The sequence below is a fragment of the Osmia bicornis genome, chromosome 2 (genome assembly GCF_907164935.1).
Source record: "Osmia bicornis bicornis chromosome 2, iOsmBic2.1, whole genome shotgun sequence".
Lineage (NCBI taxonomy): Eukaryota > Metazoa > Arthropoda > Insecta > Hymenoptera > Megachilidae > Osmia > Osmia bicornis.
In genome coordinates, this window is record NC_060217.1 from 4,900,971 (window position 1) to 4,920,422 (window position 19,452).

A 19,452-nucleotide genomic window follows, 5' to 3' on the forward strand; every position below is an offset into this window, starting at 1 on the left:
TGAGGATGATGTGTCTATGTTAGTAACCTCTTGCTAGTATTTGATAAATAATTTATTTAATGTTCAGTCACCGCTTTTGAAGTCAGATGATTATTAAGAATCTCTTTGACCCAGCCGGTTGAGAGTTGTTCTGCTAAATTGCACTTCTTATTTATCATTTCCATTGATACAAGTGTCGCAGGAATTATAATTAGGTATTAAGGCTGTTATCGGTAAATAGGCATCGACTAATCGGTACAGGGTATGTCGAGCGTGACTTCAAGCCGTTTTATTATTCCATGAAGGCTTTGATGATCTTCTGGGCCAGGATGTAAACTGTCTTCACGGGGTACCTTCATTAACCGGCTGACGAATGAACATTAATAAGCCGGCTATCCACGTGAAAGCATGTGCATGAGACGACTCATGGGCTTCTTTGATGAAATCCAAGATCTATGTTTATCCCGAGCATCCTTTGATCGACTGACTAGGACTCCAATTTTCTGGCAAACGTTGTCGATGTATTTTGGGTGCTAGCTTGTTGGTTAACTTAGAATGATGGTATCTCGAGTAATTATTGTTACACGTATATTTTAACAACTTAGAAAGACGAAGAAGTACGAGGTAGGAATAGAAAATAATTGTTCAGTGGCTAAGAGGAATCAGAGGGAAGCTAGCAAAATGGTTAAAACTTATAAGAAAACGCTAGAGATTGGTATGTTGTTAATTTGAGAGCGTAGCCCGAGGGAGGGAACAAGAGAGAGCATGTTCCCAGAGTTTCTCTCCTTCCTTCGAACCTCCGTCTTCGTCCAGCTGAACGATGCAGAGCCCTCCAAGAATTTTCTTTCTCTGTCTGGAAGCAGAGTCGCCATCCGTCTTCATCGGCCGACAGCGCGACGGGCGGCGTTTGCCTCGAATGCTCACCAAGGAGTTTTCTTCTTCTTCTCCTCCTCCTCTTCCTCCTCCTCCTCCTCCTCCTCCTCCTCCTCCGCTTCTGTCTCCTCCTCTTTCCTTGCTCTTCCTTTTTTTCCTTCCCTCGTACCACTTTGAAATATTCTCGTTTTGCCCTCTTGCGCTCGTGTGGCAACAGCTAACCTAACCCTTTGATATTATGCCTGCTGAGAGAAAGAGAGAAGGAGACAGAAATACTCGCACGTCGAGTCCAGCTGTGGTTCTCTATCCGTTCGTGTTTCTCCCTTTCTTCGTTGCTCCCTCGGCAAGTACAATTAATATTCTTGTTCGGGATTCGTGTACCGCCACACCGAGCGCAGATCATGTCACGGATATCTGTAAGGTATCTATCATACACGGAACTGCGCCTACGAACTGGCGGTCGAGCTTTTTTCTTCGCTGAGCAGGTATTTTTGTTTCAAACGAAGCCCTGTAAAAACCTCAACCGCGTGCCGAAGCAGGTTGCACACGGCGTTCATTAAATATCTCGGATAGCAGGTTCAAGGAGGCCGTACGTAGACTAACGAAACGTCTTGCGTCGCGTTGCATCGCTTCGCCATGGCGCTGTCGTCGCTTTGGTCCCTATGATATACATATCTCGGTATTTAGTAATTAGTTTGCCACGGCTATTCAGATACTACGATTATAAAGCAACCATGGACATCTTAGTTATTGATCCAAAGATTAAATTAAATTCGTAGCGCTGTTAATTAGCGACCATATCTTAACCTTAAAACTTTGCGTTGTACCAGAAGTAGTATCAGATCCAGTATCAAGTAGACATAGAAAAAAAAACCGACTGGAAACGCGAAACTAACGAGGAACGTTACTGGTTTCCGTGTTTCAGAGAGGAAACGAGGTCGACAAACGTACACCCGATACCAGACCCTCGAGCTGGAGAAGGAGTTCCATTTCAACCGATATCTCACCAGGCGGCGACGCATCGAAATCGCGCACGCGCTCTGTCTGACGGAGCGACAAATCAAAATCTGGTTCCAAAACAGACGGATGAAATGGAAGAAGGAGAACAAGACGAAGGGTGAACCAGGCTCGGGCGACGGTGACACCGAGATCTCGCCTCAGACATCGCCACAGGGTTGAGAGAGTCCCGAGGAGTGGAACTTCCAAAGAGGTCTCATCTCTCTCAGGGTCGTTAATACCTTGTTTCCAGCACTACCTCCTCCCCATAATACACACCCCCTCACGCCATGCCACCTCTGCAATATCCGAAAACGAGTCCCCACCCAAACCACCCTTGCTCCACATACAGCAATGACGCTTATTTTGTCGTGTTAATCAAGTTGCTCGTACCAAAAAAATTGAGAAGACAAAGGATAACGCGTAGAGACGAAAATTAATTGAACAACACGGAAGTGAAGATGTGAACGGGACACACACGAACGAGTCGAATGAAGATTTATAGAGATCCATGATATCTTCTACCAGTAATGTCGTGGAAACGGAACGAAGATGAAAGGAATCGGACAGGAGGAACGGATCGGATCGGATCAGATCGGAAGAAAACTGGATCACATGCTAATCAGAACCGCGTTAACCTCTATTACATTTAATCGAATGTAATTGTACTAAAGCCTATAATGATAGGGATGAGAGAAAGAAAGAGAGAAAGAGAATGCGAGTGAGAGAGAAAAAAATATATACGTACTTTAAAATGGCGGATACACGTCCATGAAAATTATAGCGCGGATGTTTGAAAATTAATTGTAAAGTAGAGAATGAATGAGCCCAATGAAAGCTTGTAAAGTGATACATATATACATATAAATATATAAATATATAAATATTATATACATATATATATGTATGAAGAAGAGCAGCGAAAATGAACCAGAGAGACAGAGCGAATGATGAACGAACGAGTGCGAAAATCGTGCGACGAATATATATTTACCGCGTGGAAAAGAAGAAATATACCTTTAGGGAAGCGTTTTATTATTTATTCTCTTACGTCGTACACGCGTAGAGTCGTAGAGCGGTTAGTTTAAAATAGTGGACGAAGGACGATCGTCCATCGTGTCTCTGTTTAGCGAGTAGATCAGAAACGGTTTAGTGTTCTTTAGAGAGGATCGATCGTTTAGATAGTTACTTTATTTTTTTTTTTTTTATTTTTATTAATTTCGACAAATACCGCGGTGGCTCAGCCAGAGGGTTGCTTAAGGAATCAAGAACGTGCCAAGTGTGATTCTTCGTTGCCGGAAGAGCAAACGGAAAGAAAAAAGTGAAAATCTTGCACACTACATCTAATTTAATTAGTGAAAAACAGCGGAAGGAAAAAAATGGACGAGGAAAAAAATTCAGCGAGATTCGATCACTTTGTCGTGGAACCAGTGAAATCTTAGTGTGTGCTATGCAATTCTTTAAATTCCAGTGATTTGTTTGGTGATCGATCGGATCCAACAGTTTCGGCCAATCGGGGAAAAGTTGTGAACAAAACTTGTCTTGTCCGTTAGTGTGCTCTGAACGAAAGGGAAAAGGACACACAGTGTTTCAGGAGTGAGGAGGCCTTCGGCGGAGCAGAAGTCAAAACCCACCTGACATTTCTTCATCACAGTGTCATCGCAAGGTCAGTTATAAAAAAAAAAAAAACAAAAACAAAAAAGTTTTCATATTTATAATTACACTTTCGTGTATGTTCGTGTCCGATCAGATGTACACATATTTTTTGGCACTCTTCTTTTTTTTTCTCTTCTTGATCACGTGTATGTACACTGTCTGAAGAACGTGTCAATGAAAGACCCTCTTATAATTTGTTCTCGTCGAGTGTACAGCTACGAAATTACGGGTATATTGCATCGCTGTATAATTACGCTCGCGCGAGTATTATCGTAAACCAAAAGTGTATCGCGGCTACTCGAAAGAGAAGGACTATCCATTTAATTTTTTGTACACAGTATATATAATATTTATCATTCTGCCGAAGTAAAATGCATTTCATAATTCGTATCAAAATCTTTCGATGTTTTGATAGTCTGTCTTGGTAATTATTGTTTCAAGTACCTTTTCTTTTGAGGTAAGCCGTGTCGCGAAGCTGTGTTTCGAAACAGCAACCAAGAAATCGTGCAACCGTGTTCGCTGCGTTTTTCTGTTTCCTTGTAAATATTCAAAGCAATGACGAAACAAGAGAAAAAAAGAAGGGGCGACCCCGGTTAAAGAGATCCTCGATACAAACGACCAAAACCCGAGGAATCTTGCGAGCGAGTGGTCATTGAAAATTTACTGCTGCTCCGCACGACACCAGGCCAAGTTACCAAGTGATGTAATTCGTAGCGTATTTTTGGAATAGGATGCTTTCGGCATGAAACCGCTTGGCACCTTAACACTAGCTCCACAGAGTAAAACTCTCTATAGAAAATTTTGTTTCACTATTTATGGTATCTCTCCTTGCTCTGAATTTGTTATAAACAATGGTTCATTTAGAGACGTAGCATTATTCTATTAACACTCTCATGGCTAAATTTCTACTAATGAATTGAATTTCCTTTACTTAAGAATTTCATAATTAACGCGTTGAATACCATGGGGATCACTGGTGATTGGTACTCGACTTGCAAGTGGCGCCATGGGGGTTACTAGTGACCTATAATAATAAAATTGTATCACATAATTTAATAGATGAAAAGTAATCATAAGGTAGAGTTGAGAAATTAAATTCAAAAATTGAACAGTTGCCCTCCATTTTCTTCATCGTTTAACTCTTAATCATTCCATTTAGTTAAATTTCACCAGGGAATTCCCATGGTACTGGACGTGCCAACGCGTATCACTAGTCAATCTGTGATTCCCCGTTCTTGTTTTCCCTTAGATACTTAAAAAAAGTAACTTGAATGCGTTTAGGGTGCCAAGCGGCGAACAAACGCGCACCATCTGTCGGCCCGATCAGTGAAGCTCGCGATCTCGATGACGGATCAACGATGCCGCGCGTCGATCCTCACGTGGTCGCCGACGTCGTCGCATCCCCTCCCGTAAGGGCCGACACGTCGGACAACTGCCGCGGCGAATTCTTGTGCTGTGTTGTAAAACTTCATAGATCGACGTAATTTAGTTTATACACCTTGTATACACGCAATCTACGATATACGTAAATAAACGATAATTAACGAATACGTAATTATGTATAAACGACGACAGAGACGAGGACGACGACGAATGACTACGACGAGAAGATGAAGTATTTAGAGACAAATGAATAAAAAAATAAAAAAAAATTATATAGGTATATATATGTATATTAAGAAGTGAATCTAAAGATCTCACGGGTCCGAGGAATACTTTCTTTGGACTCGTTCTCACATTAACGAGAGATAAACAAAGAAGTAAAATGATCATGGAAAGATAAAAAAAAAAGAAATAAATAAAATGGGAGAAACATATATGGAACTGATATACGTAATACATGGTCCAGCTCGCGCACGCGCATCGATTGAGCATCAGCCGGCCTTTCTTTCTCGAGAGATTTATTTATGTATAACTTTTTGTCACGAGAAGCAACGAACTGTGAAAAACGGAAGATCGTCGACGATCGCTCGCTGTCTCTTGTGAACGGTTCTTCTTTTTCTTTTCTTTTTTTTATTGTTTGGCGAGTGGGAGTAAGGAAGGGAAGCCCCGAAACCCGCACGTTTACGGTCAGGGGTCGTGATTCTAAATTGCTCGGGCAAATTGGCGTCAATTAAGCTCGATAACCCGTCGAGGGGCTTCTTCGCCATCGCTGTAGGTATGGGTTTTCGTAAAAGTTTCAAGGAAAGAGGAACACCGACGATAAATAACGAACCATCATCGGTCCTCGTCTTGATCTACTTATCTTTTTTATTCGTACACTGAGTCGGAAAATAGTTTCAGTCATAAAAGACTTATCGTTTACATTGAAAACCACTTTGGCAAGAATTCATGAAAATTGAGGATTAATTTTGTTATAAACACTTGCACCACTGTCGCCGAAATAGTTACATGGACAGCAGTCGTTTGGCACCATACAAAAGTAAAAATGAAAATTAATGAGAAACGATTGATTTCTGTATCTAAAAAGACCCATTGACAGCCGTGTAAGTGTTAAACAAACGGAATGTACCTTGATTTTCATATCTCCATCGCACATTCATCGAACTGTCAACCATGAGCATTTTTAGTTCCACGTTTCCCCGTCAACGGCTCTGTCTGTCAATGCAAAATTAATTCCTTCTTGTTCCTTCCATTCAGAGATCTAGATTACGTATCGCGTTGATTAGTAAGCTTTCTCTTATTCTCGTCTAGAATCAAGGCCCTTGAAATATCGATCACGATTTATAAAGATCACAATACATCGATTCACCTCACACGATTCGGTGATTTCCTATTTTTGCATGGTTTGCGGTTGGTAAGCAACGCACGCGTTAATATTCTGGCTACATTAATCAGCGATACCATCTATGTAGGCCAGATATACCGAGGCGTAGGGTGCGGCTTTCGAGACAAAGGAAGTATTTATTGGCCTTGCATCACACTACCGACCCGTTACGACACAAACTGGGGTCCACAGTGCGAGCAAAATTTCACGCATAAATGCCTGTCTGACAAACTATTTTCCAGACACTTTTCCTGACCACTAAGGGTTGGTAGCATTAATCTCTGTCAAATGTTTGATCATTGAGCTTTAATCTAACTGAAGTGTGAAGTTAAGGATAAGCCTGTCTATAAGTTGCCCTGATTCAAAGCGGCTCACAGGATAGTGATGTCAGAAACGGTAACATCTTTCAACATTTCTTGAATTCCATTGCCACTAGTGCAAATCATTGCCGCCAGGGCATGCTCTTGGACAGCGCTGACCTAGGGGTCCCTAGGGAGAGCCCCATTCTTAGTTCAGTTCTTTGTGCAATTCTGTTTCTATATGTAGTTGTGGACTAGGTTTAAGTATAACTATCCTTCTTGAACAACTCAGTCTGCCTTTAATTCACACTCCAGTTAGGCTATAACTCAGTGACTGTAGCTGAATGTGTTTGACCAATTGGTAAAAGGGCGTTCACATTGTTATGTCTCAATTCGTGTAGCACGCACGTTCTCGGTAGAAAGTGCAAATCGATCTCGATGATTTTTCACCGATTCAAGGTTCAATTTATTACGCATAAAGCGAGAAATTCATTCGATCGCGACTAGTGAATTTATCATCGGTATTTCTCTTACTAGCAATCGTTCATAACACACGAAGAAAAAAAAATTAATTGTGCAATAATCGCGTGGCTAACCACGAGGAGAAAAGTTTCGAACCGCGAGCGATCGCCGTGAACACCAATTCTAGCTTAAAATGAAAAAAAAGAAATTTTTGTATCCATTGGATAGCGAGCTACTACTAATATAGAGTAAATATATATGTGTATAAATGCGGTGAAACTGACGAGGGAAAATAAAAAAAGAGGAAATTCCTAGCGTGAACTGGAATGTGTAAAATGCAAAATTATATATTTTATCTTTACTCTTATATAGTCGCGTAAAAATTTACGGATATATACGTAATTTGAAAAGAGAAACAAAAGCAAAAGTGGACAAGCGAGTAACGTGATTGTATGTAGAGTTAAAAGCGACGAAGAGAGGAAGTGGAATTGTTTAAGAGAAAGAGGGAAGTGAACAACAAGAACAATAGTGCGTATGTACGAAGTGAGTCACTAAGATAGCGTTTAATCGATAAGGTTTACGACTAAAGCCTAAGTCTTAAGATGATAATTAAATAGAATTAAGGAAACGGGCATGTCGGTTGCAGCGGGCGGGGACGGTGGTTACAAAAAAGAAGTAAAAGACATTTAATCTAATCTAATTCACCACAAATGATAAAATGGGTAACGCGCAATTAAATAATTAAAACATTCGTGGGGTTTGCGATCATGTATATAGTCAATGTGTCTATTTGGGGAGCTCGCAAACACCACTTATGAAATCTACATTAAACACGATAGTAAGTCCTAATAAAAATGATCTCTGCAGATGGGGAAACCCTCTTTATGAATATTTATTAATTTATATGCTGTTTTAATGCACTTGCCAGGTTGATTCATGTCTCTGACAGTCTACCAGAATACCAATTGTGTAAATTAACATATGTCATAATTGGCAAACAATAAAACCACGTCCTCGCACGCCCATGCGCCGAAGAGTTCCTGACTGCCTGTCACTCTCCAGACAGGTGTCGCTAGTTTCGTATACACCTTTCTAGGTACTGTATATCTTACCTAAATACGTAAAGAAAAGAAGAAGAAAGGAACAGTAGTCCATCGCCTCTCTACTTTCAGTCAACGCGATCATCCATCGCTCGGAATACTGTAACTTAAAAATCTCCATTATGTCCTACAAGTCGATTAGCCGTCTTTTTTACAATACGAAAGAAGATATATATTAAAAAGTGAGCAAAAAGGATTAAAAACGATCTACAATTTCATATCGATAGAATGGAAGAAAATTTTGCTATACGTTTAATAAGGTCACAGGTGCCGCAATGTCCATACGTAACTTTGTTCACTATTTTTGATTGGTTTTGTTTTTGAAAACGATCTCTTCCGTCTGAGACATACATAGAAACACTCATGTTTTCGCGTAGTATCATTTACATAAAAGGAAGAAAGCAGTATCCGAAAGCCTCCTTTGTTTAGGTGTAGCGTTAAATCGTCCGGTCATTGCACATCCGTTGCATTTGTAAATACACCAGCGTAAATTGCTTTTTCAAAGTGCAGTCGTCATTGTTACACACACTTCTTCAAATTCGACAAGAGTTTCTTACAATTAGATAATGTTCCGCCTCTGTGAAGACTGATACCCTACAATAACGCATCCTTATAGTTCGTTTATTGTAATGAGTTTGTAAATTCGAAACCAAGAATATGTACTTTGTACTTTAGAAATTCTATCGGGTCGGAAACAATAGTACTTATTTAAAATTTGCTACCATTTTCCTTGAAAAATGAATGTCTCGCGCCACGGATTGCGCTGTTACAGGAGAGGAAGCATTGTAAATAATTGCCTCAAAATAGCGTGGAAAGTTTTTTTTATCGGCGGGGCAATGTGAAAGGCGACGTCTGACGTCGCGGCATCGAATCGCGAACCGCGACCGCTGTATACGATACCGCGTAGGTAAAGTAGGTACCTGTTTAATAGACTAAAAGAAGATTACAAAGTAACGGTAGCAGAGAATTAATTAATTACTATTTATTGATACGGTACTGTAATAATATACGAACAAAAAATCGTCGCTTAGGGACGATTTCGACCCTTATGTAAGAGGTTCGATTGTCCTGTAACCGTGACGAGAAGATAGAATAAAAGGATGACAATATTTATTAAGAGCCGCAACGTTGTCGTCACCAATACGTAGTACTTGTGATTAAAATTAGGTTTTTAACCTGATTATTTATTTATTTATTTATTTATTTAGTACTTCTACTTTCTTATTTTTTACGCATTGATAAATTCGATTTTGAAAATTTTTGACCCAAGTTACTAAGAAGTTCAAATTCACTTTTTTCCACCCTATTTTGGTTGTACACTCAAGTCATCAGTGCTACGTGAACACATTGCCCCCGGCCGAACCGGTGGAACATCCCTTCACACACACACAAAGACCGGATACAAGAACACATTCGTTCAAAGCGGTTACGCGATGCGGAAGAATGAAGAAAAAGAAAAAAAGAAGTAACACGTTTAGATAGAGGTGTGCCTAGCCAGGTCGAAAAATGACGTAGGCTACACACACCACTTAACCGAAGTATATAAGCGGAAACAGAAGATATAAATAAATGAATCTATATAAATAAATATAAATATGAAATATAAATATAAATATAATAGTATTACGAATTATGATAAACGTATATAATTATTTTGTAGTGTCCCGCATTATGTAAACTAAATGTACACATGAGGAGAAAAAGAAAATGAAGTATGTCAGCAAACGATCATGATGATGATGATAATGATGGCGACGATGATGACGATTTAGGATAATAACGATACGATATTTGCAATGACAAACGATATGCACCGCGATTGAGCTATGTATTATGAGTAATGACGACGACGACAAAGACAATGACGATGACGATGGGAAAAAACGATAATAGTATTATAACGCTATCATGTCGACAAGTCTAAACCGTATTGTATTATATTATATAAGAGTCTGTCCATATTAATAATAATAATTATATTAATTATAATAGCTGTGTTTGAAAACGAGAAATAAATTGTGGTTGAATATGAAAACGAATCGAGTGTCAAGATCGATGCGAACAATTGACGAACCGGATGTATAAAATACATTCTTCTCAACATTTCGTCTCCGTGTCTGATCAAACTTTATCGATCACTCATGTGGACTGGTCTGAGGGTTTATTCAATCCATCTAAAGTGTTTCTTTCTTTTTAGGTTTTCAAGTTTATTCATTATCGTAGAAATATTTATTTTATTAAGTTAATTGTCGGATCGATTTGTAAGGGTCGTATCGACCCCGATCTCGGGTAAACAAACGTCGAGAATGACATCGATTCAGAGGAACGGTCGATGCATTTTCACGGTCGACCGAAAAATATCGCGGTCGGTACGCCACTGGGACCCTTCAGGAAAGGTTGTCCGGTAACCCGAAGGTTGCATTTATACGAATTGTGGCGGAAGGAACCATTGTATAATCCAAGATGGCCTCCACCTCGGAGAGGATTATTATTGGCTAATACGAGGCAAGAGGCTCCGCCTTGGCTCACGGCTCGTGACGGGATGATTTATTGGGATTTCTGTCTGTTCGCCCCTGCGCTGCAACGAACATACCGTGTGCCTAGCTTCTAGGCAGTTGGTATGCCTGGCTACGCTGCGATATTGGATTTCGACATTTCACCAAACTACCTGCAGGCAACGGTTTCTTCTCGACCGGGACGTCTCCATTCTCCGCGTCCGCGTGGAATTCTATGCGTTCCTGACTGACCTAATTTCCGTTCACGCTTTGACTTCCCATTCCTAGCTGCGATTCCTTTGTCCCATGAAACAATTTTCTTCTGGTGAAAGATTCTTGTCTGCAGATTTGCCTTCTGTCACTAAGGATTTCTTATTTGAACCCTGATCGTCACCATAACTGTGGCTCAACATTGTAAGGCAAGGGGTTAAATAGGGGTTACATTTCAACCGATTCTCTTAGATACAAAATAAAAGATCGGAAGATTTAGATGAGAACGTCTCAGTCGAGCCCATGAGTTGTTTGGAAATGAATAGTAGAGTTTACAGTTGAAATTTTTTACGGGAATGATCCTGGGACACGATTAGACACCCTTCGAAATACAATCACGTGGTCGACACTGTTTCGTTGAATAATTCATCAGGTAAGAAGATTCTCAAAAAAAAATCCTGAGACTTTCTGGAGTAAAGACCTAATATTAGGACATTAATTCTCGAGGTTCAATTTTCGATTGAGTTGTTCTGTAGCCTCAAACGCAATTTGTATTAAGTTCATAGTTCTTATGGGTCAATCTCGCATGGACAACTCAACAGTTTTCAATCCTTTCATTAAACAGATGAACATTTTTCATGAGCATCCAGCAGAATTATCAACCAGTGAGTATCAAAACCATCCACCGATCTAAAGCTTCGAAACCCGCGCTGACCTTTGCCAATTTCGTTGTTGCAGGTGCATCCAGGTTGTTGAAGATGAGGGACGAGGTGAAATAAGGTGAACGGAAGAGGAAGGAAGACAAGGGAAGACGAAAGGAAGCAAGAGAACGAGAGACAGAGCAGAGAGCTAGCTGGCAGGTTAGAGAGGGGCTCGGTGGGAGGATGGCGGTCAGAATTTATGGCCGCTTTATCACTTTACCGGCCTTGCCGCGTCTCCTTTAGCCGTGAGGAGGGCAGGATCTCACGATGAACTTTGGCACTCGACTTCGTTGCACTCGACGAACGGTGAGCCCCCTAACTTTCTTGTTTACTCGCGTTACGCCCTAGAGAAATCGCGCGTACACCTGTTTCCTTCTTTCTTCTCTTTCGTTTCTTTCAATGAATCCTGGCTATCGAATGGGAATTATGTAACAATTACACCATTAGATGATAATTAAGACCATTAGTGTTTCTCGTTTTCAGTTTTGCAAAAATTTGACACACCAGCCATCGGTAACCTCCACAGTAATCCATGCGATTATATTCCGCGCGTCTTCCCTGTAGCGTACGTAAGAATCCGTTAGCGCTGATTCGGTGCAAAATTTACGCGAGCGCCGTTTGTCGCCGGTGACGCGGTACGACTGCATAACGCATAAAGTAACCCCCATTAACAGACCATAAATTCAATCCCAGCGGCACCGTTGTTATGTATGAGCGTCGTTAGTGTTAATAGAGTGTTAATTGCTCCTATACCGCTCTCGATTCTGTTCAGGACGTAGGTGACGGAGTCGGTGATGGTGGTAGAAGGCGAGACGGACGAGTCGGCGAGAAAGAGAGAGAGACGAAGGGCAGAGAACGAGAGAGACACCGGGGCCATAGAGGATTCTCGGTTGCGTGCTGTCCAAGCTACCCGTCTAGCGCCGTGGCTACTGCTGTTTTGCATAGGGAATACATCAATTTTCGGCGCTTCCCGCACGCTGATCTCTCTCTCTTGATCTCTGACCACCCTCTTTGCCCCCCTCCCCCCCCCCCCTGTCTTCGTGTTCTCTGCGCCCACCCCGACTTCCGGCACGCACAACTTCGCGTCAACCTACCTTCCACCCTGTACACCGCTTCGTGGCTAGTAACTGTAACTCGTATCGAAGATAATTGATATCATCGGGGATAGTTGTTCGTCTTGCTCGATGAACAGGATTTTCGATGGCCACTGTTGCGCTTCCGGCTCTGCTGATGGTCAATTTTGATTTATTACCCTCGAATCGAGTGATAATCCTGTTGTACAGGATTCATGGTTGTTTTGTGACGACTATGATCATTTTGCTATGATTCTTATCATTTTGAAAATTGATCAAATAGAGGCAAGGATTTTGGACTCATTATATTTTCTCTGATATTTGCGGTTGTATTTGAGATTGACAAACTTGACTTTGAAAATCTATAAAATGTATTTGAATATACTCAGTATAACGTCTGGTCTACTAGAACTTTAGCGAAGCGGATTATAGGGTTGGACCATCGTCAAAGTATTCGAAGTCGCAGCCGAAATCGAGGAAAACCTTGTACCTCGGTCGGGCATCATTCGGTGTCATTGTAGAGAGGAAAAGCTAGAATACATAACGTAGAACGGGACATAAATCAATAATATCGCCGCTCCCTCTACTTCCGTCCTCCCCCGGGACACCCTCGTCCTCCTGGCCGAGCAGCACACCGTCTCTCCTCCGCAAACCACCGAGCGACGCCGGCGTCTCTCTCGCAATCAATGTTCGTGTCTAAAGCGTCACAAACAATATATGACCTCCGATGTTCGACGATTAATACGTCCTGTCGCGTGCGCGCCTGCGAAACTATTTCCACGACTTAATTAACAAATCAATCGGCGTCCCTCGGCAAAGCAGCGAGAAATTACAGTAAAATTTGTTTATCAGAAGCTGAGAAACTCGATGCCATCGGGGCATAGAGTAACAGTCCTAACCGTCGTGTAAGGTTCTTAGGTCAGAATCATCCCGGATTTTGTTGGAAAAGCAACTTTCACCGTGCCCTGGGTATCCTATTATACCGTTAAAGCAAAGTTAACAGTAGAAGGGTGGTTGACGAGGAAGCCACCCCCGGCTTCGCGGAGTTTCGTGCTCTGTACGCGTCGTCGATACGGAAAGGCTAAATGCAAAAGCTTGTAAGGGGAGATGGTCTCGGGTTCCGACAGGCAAACAAAACATCCTCGCAATTAGCCGTATATTCCGATGACACTGCTGTAGTATTCCCTGGAGAAAGGCGGAGAGACGGGTTAGTCGAGTCCGTGGCACGTTGGAAATTTCGCCTCGTTCAGCTTTCAACCCCATCCTCCTTGACCCTCCACCGTGGACGTTTGATGAGATACTCCGAGATGACCTTGCTTCCCAAAGATATTCAAGATAGCATAATACCTTTACTGTCGCTCACTCGGTATCGCGTGCTAAATCGTCGATCCTTAAACAGATAGTACGCAACTTTGAGTATTAATGGGTTATTTAAGTAAAAAGCACACAGATTTATGATTTCGAAGATTGGATGTGTACAGTTGGTAGAAAGGTGGAACAGGAAGTGGAAATTCGTCGAACGAAATTGAAAAGTGGCCGGGAGATATGCCCACGAACGAATATATCGGTAGGCAGATGGATGAGGAGCGGGTTCGAACGGGGAATTGAAACGGGCAAACACATGTAAAAAATACCCGGTGAAGTCCGATCAACTGAAAACTGCTTGTACGAGCTACTAATGCATCGCCTCCTTTTTTTTCTTTAGTCACGATTTCTGTTTCTAAAAGAGACGTCATGGTACAGGGAATGTCTGTGTTTCGTTAATTTTTTATTTAACATGAAGTTTAATGATTGCCTCTTTTCGTTAGAACAGCGGTTCTCAATTTTTTCCTGACCACCAAAACCATAATTGAAAAGTTCCAATACCACCGCTAACAATATGTTAATATATGCTAAGACAATTTGACTGACGAGTATTTTAATTGTTTCAGGTGATGCGTTTTGGAAATTCAACGAGTTCAACATTTTGGCTTAATGACTGATGACGATGATTAGGGGTGGAATGAAGATTCAACTGTGAGCTTCAAATTTTGGATCAATCTGGAAAGCAAGCAAGTTGCTGAAGCAAAGTGGTTAAGGGTGTGGCCTTTAAAAAGTGTGTTGGATAAAATGGAAACAGTTACTCTATTGAACACTAATTATTTATAAAAACTGATGTTCTGGAACAGTGTTGGATAAAGTGAAAATACGAGTTGAATAAGTAGACATATATTCGATGAATTTATCATAGCTATAGTTTATGATAATTAACAAAAATTATCAGCATGATAACAACATTGTCGACAATTAAGTGTTAAGTTAGTACCATATCCAACACAAATGTACTATTTTGTTGCTACAAGCAATTCATACTAACATATGCTAAAATACATTAAAAAGTTTTGCAGATATCTAAGAAAGAAATTGTTCTCCATTTACCAACACTGTCACCACGTACCAATCAACGTCTCCATTGACCATTAGGTTTCCATCAATCATATTAATTAAGCTACGACTCTACAAATGAAATTATCATTTTCCAAAATTCATCTCCAACACTTATATGCAGGTGTTCACCGCACTCTTGATCTCACTGGAAGCAAATAGTACGCGGATCACTGCAAACACCTTGTGGAAACTGAAACCAAATGGAAGCTAGAAACAGGAATCGTCGCGAGAACCTTTCAAAACTGGCGCCGTTTTCGAGGTGGCTGGCAGCCATTAGGTTGCCCCGTGTCGTGACATTCGAGGGAGAGGATGATGGTTCCATCGAGTAGGTAGTGCCTAGACGGGGCTCCACCCAGCACTTAGTTCACGTCGTGACTGTGGCCCGGGGCACGACCGTTTCCAGGGTACAGTCACGCCCCTGCCCTGCCAGCACCGTGCTCCGATTCGTTGGCCCATATCTCATCTGGTCCATCGCATTAGCCTAATCTGCCAACTACGAGAGAATAGAGGGGCGAACGAACCCAAAAAAAAGGGAAAAAAGTAAAAAAAAAACAGAGAACAAGTACAACAAAAACGCGGCCATCGATGGTTGCCCCGCCGACGTGAAATTGCACGGTGAGGTGCTGCCCTCTTCGTAGTCGAACCGCGGATACGACCGATCGATTTTTTGCACAACGCGTCAAAAGAACGTGTTTCTCTTAAATTTCTGAGGTATTGTTTGATTCGCGACATCGGGCCCCTTTTAGGAACACCAGAACCCAAAGGGTTCGACGATTTTTCAACGATCTCATCGTTCCTAGAAGCGAACAGCAGACGATGGGCAGCGCGGATATCTTGGATCGGCACAGGTAACTTGGGTTTGGAATTGAATCTTGGGGCGGATTTTGTTCTAAGGGGTGTAAGAGGGTATTTTGATCAATCCTGGGGTAGTTTCATCTCGTAAATTAGTATGATGAAGGATAATGATGATTTTTAATACTCTGATAGCTATGTGCTGAAGTGTTCATAGGTTAAGTTCCTAATGTAACACAAATTTTCATATTTCCGTTAATTAATTTATTATAGTTCGGTTGGAATGTAAGAAAAAAATACTTAAATCGTAAGGGGTTAAATTGTAAAACACAATTACATTCAATTTCTAACAATTCTTTATTTTAAAAAATATCATTAGTATAGTATTGGTTAAAATTGATACAAATATTTTTGCAATAGTTAGTCTTGTATTGAAATGATTTATAGCTGTAAGAAAAAGCATGAATGTTTTGCTTTCAAATCGTCGCATTACGGTCGCTCGATGATTATTGACATCTCGAAGCGACCGTAAGGCTCGTGCTCGATCGAGTTCGAGCAATAAACAGATTTTGTGGATTAGCTTAGAGATACGAGTTCGCCACGGTCGACGAGCCAGTTTACGTCTCACATCGGACGAGGAAGCAGCCTGCCGTGACGCGCGTTCGAGTTCTGTGCCCTGTTCAAGCCATGCTCTCCGAAAACTGTAAGTACTTTTTGCCATCGCATGCCACTTCTTTATGTGTCTCCGTTTGTTCTTAAAACGATGTCAGTCGCGAACCGAGCGACGGAAATGCGACTATACAGAACAATATTGATCGGTTGTTTTCTTGATAACATACAATTATCAGTATGATTCGTATGAAATATTATTCAAAGATTAGTTTAATGGCACGTGCAGTAATTTGTCAGAGTTATTTGTTGTTTAATGTTGATACGAGTAATGTTACTTGCGATTATTCAGATAAAAATTTAATATTGATATTCAGAGAAAAATTTGTTCTTTATCTTCAAGATTGCGTTTGTAATGTTACGTCATGAGTAATGTTGATTTATTGATGAAGTAACAGTCTTTCTATTTTCCATGAAGTCTAGATCTCTAAAGGTCACGGTAAAAATCACCACATTTTCTATTGCCAGCATAAATCTTAATTTCCCTGTCGAGTTTACAAAATCTGTTTCACAAAGGCATTTCGTAGCATTGACCAAACTTGCAAGAAAAAAGCCAGATGTTGGCAATGCCGTGGGTCGAATATTGCGACGATTTTCGGGCCCCATAAATTGCTCCAGTTTCGAAGGAAACACGTGTGGTACTCGCATTGGAACAATGCCGGTTTTCTTCCTCCAGGAAACAGACCTGAGGGTGTAAATCGTATCGTAAAGGCGGTCTTGAACGATTTGCACGCGTTACGCAAATGTGAAACGAAAGAAACGCTTCGAAATGCCTTTTTGTTTTATGTACAACTATATTTTCGAATATTCGGATTGAAAAATTCGGAATTCGTGTAAAATCTGATGCTCTGATAATTTTGAATAGTGTTTCACTGAATCAATCAGCAATAATTTATAGCGGAGCCATAATTTCACTTGAAAAAGCAGTTAAAACTTGTAAATCTAGAATCAGGTATTAATCACAATTGACAAGATTAATATTTCTTTACAACGCGGTTTCGCTTCAACTGCTTTGCGTCGGATGACAGAATAATCCGTCAAAATGTGTAATAGAAAGTATTGCAATATACAAAATTTATCTGAAAAAAATTTACATATTCCTTTCATAATAATATTAATTTTAGAAATTGCGAAACATTCTTCAAGAATGATTTTATGTACTAATTTATTTTCCACCCCTCAAAGAACAGTTCTGATAAATGCTTCTATACAAATTTTAATATATACAAACCTCTTTTAATTAAAAGGAGATTTTTCGTGATAGATAGCATCTTTTATTGTAACAAAGTGATGCAAATAGCTTCTAAACATTATAATACGATCCGTGAAACGTAGTCTGACGACGTAGAGTCTCGAGATCGACCGATTTGATCTCGTGCAAATTGAATATATGTATCCAAAGTGAAATTGAAGTGACGATAGATGATAGGCTGGTAGAGGCTTAAAGCGTTCATTTAAATTAATTCACGAGGTTGTTAAAGCTTAAAGCGGTGGTATTAGTTATTATCCTGGTGTTAATTATTACTTGAAATGAAGTAAATAGTGTATTGTGTGAAAATGAACTCGCATGGTTCGTTATGATTACGGCCTCCTCGAATAAATATCTCGTTCCATCAAGTATGCATGTAATTTGTTACAAGAAACGATACGCGCGACTTGTACGCGACGCATAAATTTTCACGCAGGTGCAACATTTCTTCTTCATTTTCTCTTTTTTTAATTAATCACCGGTCCACCGATACAACAATTTCTTTTCTTATCTTACATCGTTTCATTCAGATGTGATTAGGTCAAGGTATTAGGTATATTTGCAAAATTTAAACAATACAATTAAAAATATTGTATTGAAGAATCATAAAAATGCATCATTTTTCTTTCTAATCTGTTATACTATTTTGACAGTCCTAATGGTGAGAAAAAAGATCGTGTTACAGATTGAATATTGAGTTAAAAACATCGTTACCATTTATTAGCATAGTAAAGGAAAGAATCATCATTAAGGAGGTGACTTTAATTATATGAATGTTTATTTAATTAAAATTATGATATCGTCGCTTAGTATTATATAGTTAATCTACAGTGTACAATGTTGTTAGTTATCAACCGCGTTGTTACATTAATTTACTGTATCATTATCTACTGACCTTTATATCCTAAACGATCAGTAGAGTCATCTCTCTCGTTAAATTATATATTATCGGTTATCTTGAACACACTATAATTTATACTACTATTAATTATTAGCTTTATTAGACATTATATCTACTTTATCTGGATCACTGTAATAAACGGTGTCCACTGTATTTGCAATTTTTTAACGCTGGAAGTCTTGTGTATCTTTTTCCAAATATTAGCGTATCTTTTTTCCAAAATTACAGCTATTTTATTTGGGTATAGAGTTATTTTATCTACCTATAGTTCACGTAGAGGTTGATCCTGAAAATTGCATAAAAATGCTTTTCAATTTAACGATAGACCTTCGATTTGTAAAAAACAGCAATCTATTCTATCATGATGTTAATTATAAAGATTAACAACCGCAGAAGCTTGTCCATGGCGGATTAATTAATCTTGCCTCTCGAATCCAATTTCCGCCGCATGAAAGCATTGTTTCGTATCTTCGTGTTGTTACCAAGGCCAGCCTCGAAGATCCTTGCATCGATCAAGCGTGCCATTCATCGAGCATTTCGCTTGCGGCGCCGCAAAGCGTTTATTTGCCTTTCGATTCCGTCGTTTATCGCACATCTTGCGGATTCCTCGTGCGGCCTGACGCGAGTTACGCGAGAGACATTGAGTCGTCTGGTTGACAAACGACGGCCGTTTATGTTCCTCCAGTGAATATTTTCGGTGTTCCTTACCTGGCTACGGTTTCTTATATTTCCGTTCGAATTTGCTGACAACGAGCACCATTTTGCATTACCATATGCACAGAATCGTCGGAAAGGATGATACG

At 40.3% G+C, this 19,452-nt stretch overlaps 1 protein-coding gene across 8 annotated transcripts in view; it reads left to right on the forward strand.

The window, feature by feature from the left end:
- LOC114879233 (homeotic protein antennapedia-like) overlaps positions 1-14,974 on the forward strand; it is a 115,346-nt gene extending 100,372 nt beyond the window's left edge. For 6 of the 8 annotated variants that reach the window (XM_029193993.2, XM_029194016.2, XM_029193984.2 and 3 more), the window contains exon 3: positions 1,778-10,167. In XM_029193993.2, coding sequence (XP_029049826.1) covers positions 1,778-2,031 — 254 coding nt within the window. In that variant the 3' untranslated portion in view covers positions 2,032-10,167. Of the gene's footprint in view, positions 1-1,777; positions 10,168-11,575; positions 11,845-14,542 lie in introns of those variants that run through there. The other 2 variants (XR_003789885.2, XR_003789886.2) reach the window with 2 other exon arrangements.
- Positions 14,975-19,452: the final 4,478 nt, after the last annotated feature.